Source organism: Triticum dicoccoides, chromosome 2B (genome assembly GCF_002162155.2).
Source record: "Triticum dicoccoides isolate Atlit2015 ecotype Zavitan chromosome 2B, WEW_v2.0, whole genome shotgun sequence".
NCBI classification, from domain to species: Eukaryota; Viridiplantae; Streptophyta; class Magnoliopsida; order Poales; family Poaceae; genus Triticum; species Triticum dicoccoides.
In genome coordinates, this window is record NC_041383.1 from 825,666,547 (window position 1) to 825,669,433 (window position 2,887).

Genomic DNA, 2,887 nt, shown 5'->3' on the forward strand with positions numbered 1-2,887 from the left:
CCCCTGCTGCTGTTCTGCTCCTCCCCTCCTCTGTTCTGCTCCTCCCCTCCTATGGTGTGCTCCTCCCCTCCTCCCCTGCTACTGTGCTCCTCCCCTCCCCTGGTTGCTGCTCCTGCTGTTGTGCTCCTCCCCTCCTCCCCTGGTTGATGTGGCTGCTGGTGTGCTCCTCCCCTTGTTGCTGCTGCTGCTGTTGAGCACTTGTGCTCCTCCCCTGGCTGCTGCTTAACTCACGTCGACTCATCGCCATGTCGACTCATCGACCATGAGTCTAGACTAGTCTAGACTAGTCTAGAGTCGCCCCCCCTGAGCGACTCGTCGACTCATCGACTCGAAAACATTGAAACAATAACATGTTGCCTGACCACAATAAGAGGAACAGGGCTTGGTGTCACCCATCTTTTGGATATAAAAAAATAAGTATTACCTTTGCAACAGTTGAGCCTGTGTGCTTCTCTCGATTGGTGGCATTCTTGTCATTTCCTCGAATGATAGCCGATTCATATCTTGATTTGAATCTGCCATGTTCTCGAGATATAAATAACAGTATATGGTGCAAAACAATGGGACAATGTTATGTAGGAGGAGAGTACTTACTCGTCCTTATCACCCAAGACCTCCGGGCAACAGAAATAGAAGAGAGCCCACATTTCCTGTAAGAAAACACATGTTTATTTGCATTGGTAATAAGAGTGCAGAGCATATAGGAGCATCTACGGCAAGAAGTATTAAGAACTTGAGATGGGAGGTACCTTTAAATTGTTTTGAATAGGTGTTCCACTTATGACGATGCGGTGGACACAAGGTATTTCGAGTAAGCTTTTGGCCCTTTGAGTACTCGGGTTCTTGATAATATGTCCCTCATCAAGAATAACATAGTTCCATAACTTGCCATCCTCGTCTTCGTCAGCATCATTATATGAGTCACCTCTGATCAGCTTGTCATACTTCCCTTCCACGTTGCCATTGTAGAAGTCACCTCTGATCAACTTGTAATTGTTACGGACAATGTCGTATGTAGTCAGAAGGATACCGCCCTCCTGTAGAAGAGATAAGGAGTTACAATAGCTGCCATGACTCATTAAAATATGTTGAATGATAAGATAATCCTCTAAATAGCTAATGCAAAAATGAATATCTGCCGACTCACAGGTATTAAAATTTTCAAAACCAGAAGAACCCAAGATAAAAATGATTATGTTAAGAGTAGGAAACCATACCTTGAATGCATATTGAAGTTCAGAATTGCGAACATTTACGCTGGGACTAGAGTAACTGTGGAAACGAAAGGAACAACTTAGTGCTGATTGACAGGATTTGAGATCAAGCAAGTTCAGGAACAATAATATGTAATAGCAGATCTTACTCCCTAATCTTATGTTTGAGGCCAACAACTGAAAGTTCCTTCGTCCAATGAGTGAGAAGTGTCTTTGGCGCAACCACCAACACTCTCTTGATTAAGCGGCAATGGAATAATCCAGCCAGGAAGGCAGAAACCTGCAAGATAGAAGTAAGGATGCAAGTATTCGTCAGCAAATTGCAGTCACATGGGACCACTTCATATTCATACTATACTGTGGCTGAAGGAAACAAGTGCAGATGAACTTTGTGGCAGAGAGCTAGCTAGGAAACAACTATATATAAACATAGAGTAGAAAAAAAGAAGAAGCTATTCTTCTCTCTGATGATGATTTCTTCGAGTTGTACAAATGCAGAAACTAAAGGGCACAAAGGATGCAGGTTCTCAAACAAATTATGAGTTATCACTACCAAAAAAACATGAATGTATTTGCTGCAAGAAAAAAACATGAAGGTATAGACAGCAAACCCTTGCCGCATTCTAACGCCATAATACATAAGGTATACACTGCTCCAATCAATAGTTATAATTCTGAGAAGTGAGATACATAAGGTCATCACAGCACCTAAAATCCATCAATGGTAGCACTTGATATTCATTTGATCCTTGTTCTAACTAAACGACAATTAACAGGATATGAATCATTGAGATTGGAAACAGAATGAAGGGGTTAAACAGACGGACCTGCATGGTCTTGCCGAGACCCATGTCATCCCCAAGGATCCCTCCAGTTCCCCTGCAATGCAGAACCCAGAGCCACTTGAGGCCCTCGCGCTGGTGGGGGTAAAGCATCTTGAAAATGCTTCCCGGGAGCTTGTACGGCTTGACCATTTTGCCGCACCCGGTGGGCTCCATCTTGAAATCCTCTGTCTTCTCCCAGCCAACATCCTTCTCGGAGTCATCAGCAGCACGGTTCTCCTTCTCCTCGCTGACACCGTCATCGTCTTCATCAAAATCCGCAAAGGATGAGGGCTTTGATGCGGCCCTCTTGCCCGACTTGGCGCCGCCATAAGCACTTGCCCCGGTTTTCTTCCCCATGTCATTGGCATCATCCAGAACACGGCGGTCGGTGAAAGCAGAGGCGAACGATAAATCTGGGTCGGGTTTCTCCACCTTGACTTCCCTCTTGACCACCGCCGCGGCTTTGCTGTTCCACTTGGCACTGGTCTCCTCCTCATCACCAAGGTCAGAGAAGTCGAATGGTGAATCTGGGACTTGCGGTTTCTCCAGCTTGAATTCCTTCCTGACCGCCGCCGCCGTGGCTTTGCTGTTCCCCTTGTCGACAGACTCCTCCTGAGCAGTAAGATCGGTTAAGGCAGAGGTGAATGGTGAATCACCGTGGAATTGTGGTTTCTCCGGCTTAATTTCCTTGCTGACCGTCGCTGCCGTGGCTTTGCTGTTCCCCTTGTCGACGGACTCCTCCTCCTCCTCCTGAGTAGCCAGATCGGCGAAGGCAGAGGAGGCGGATGACGGATCTGGGAGTTGCGGCGGTTTCTCCACCTTGACTTGCCTCCGGACCACCAGCGGCGC

The 2,887-nt window shown here is 46.7% G+C and overlaps 1 protein-coding gene across 1 annotated transcript in view; it reads right to left on the bottom strand.

The window, feature by feature from the left end:
* LOC119361618 (protein CHROMATIN REMODELING 24-like) overlaps nucleotides 1-2,887 on the bottom strand; it is a gene marked incomplete at its 5' end in the record, with an annotated part of 8,227 nt that extends 5,340 nt beyond the window's left edge. Inside the window, 6 exons of the mRNA XM_037626744.1 lie at nucleotides 425-515; nucleotides 595-650; nucleotides 750-1,037; nucleotides 1,218-1,272; nucleotides 1,364-1,494; nucleotides 2,042-2,887. Coding sequence (XP_037482641.1) covers nucleotides 425-515; nucleotides 595-650; nucleotides 750-1,037; nucleotides 1,218-1,272; nucleotides 1,364-1,494; nucleotides 2,042-2,887 — 1,467 coding nt within the window. The remainder of the gene's footprint in view (nucleotides 1-424; nucleotides 516-594; nucleotides 651-749; nucleotides 1,038-1,217; nucleotides 1,273-1,363; nucleotides 1,495-2,041) is intronic.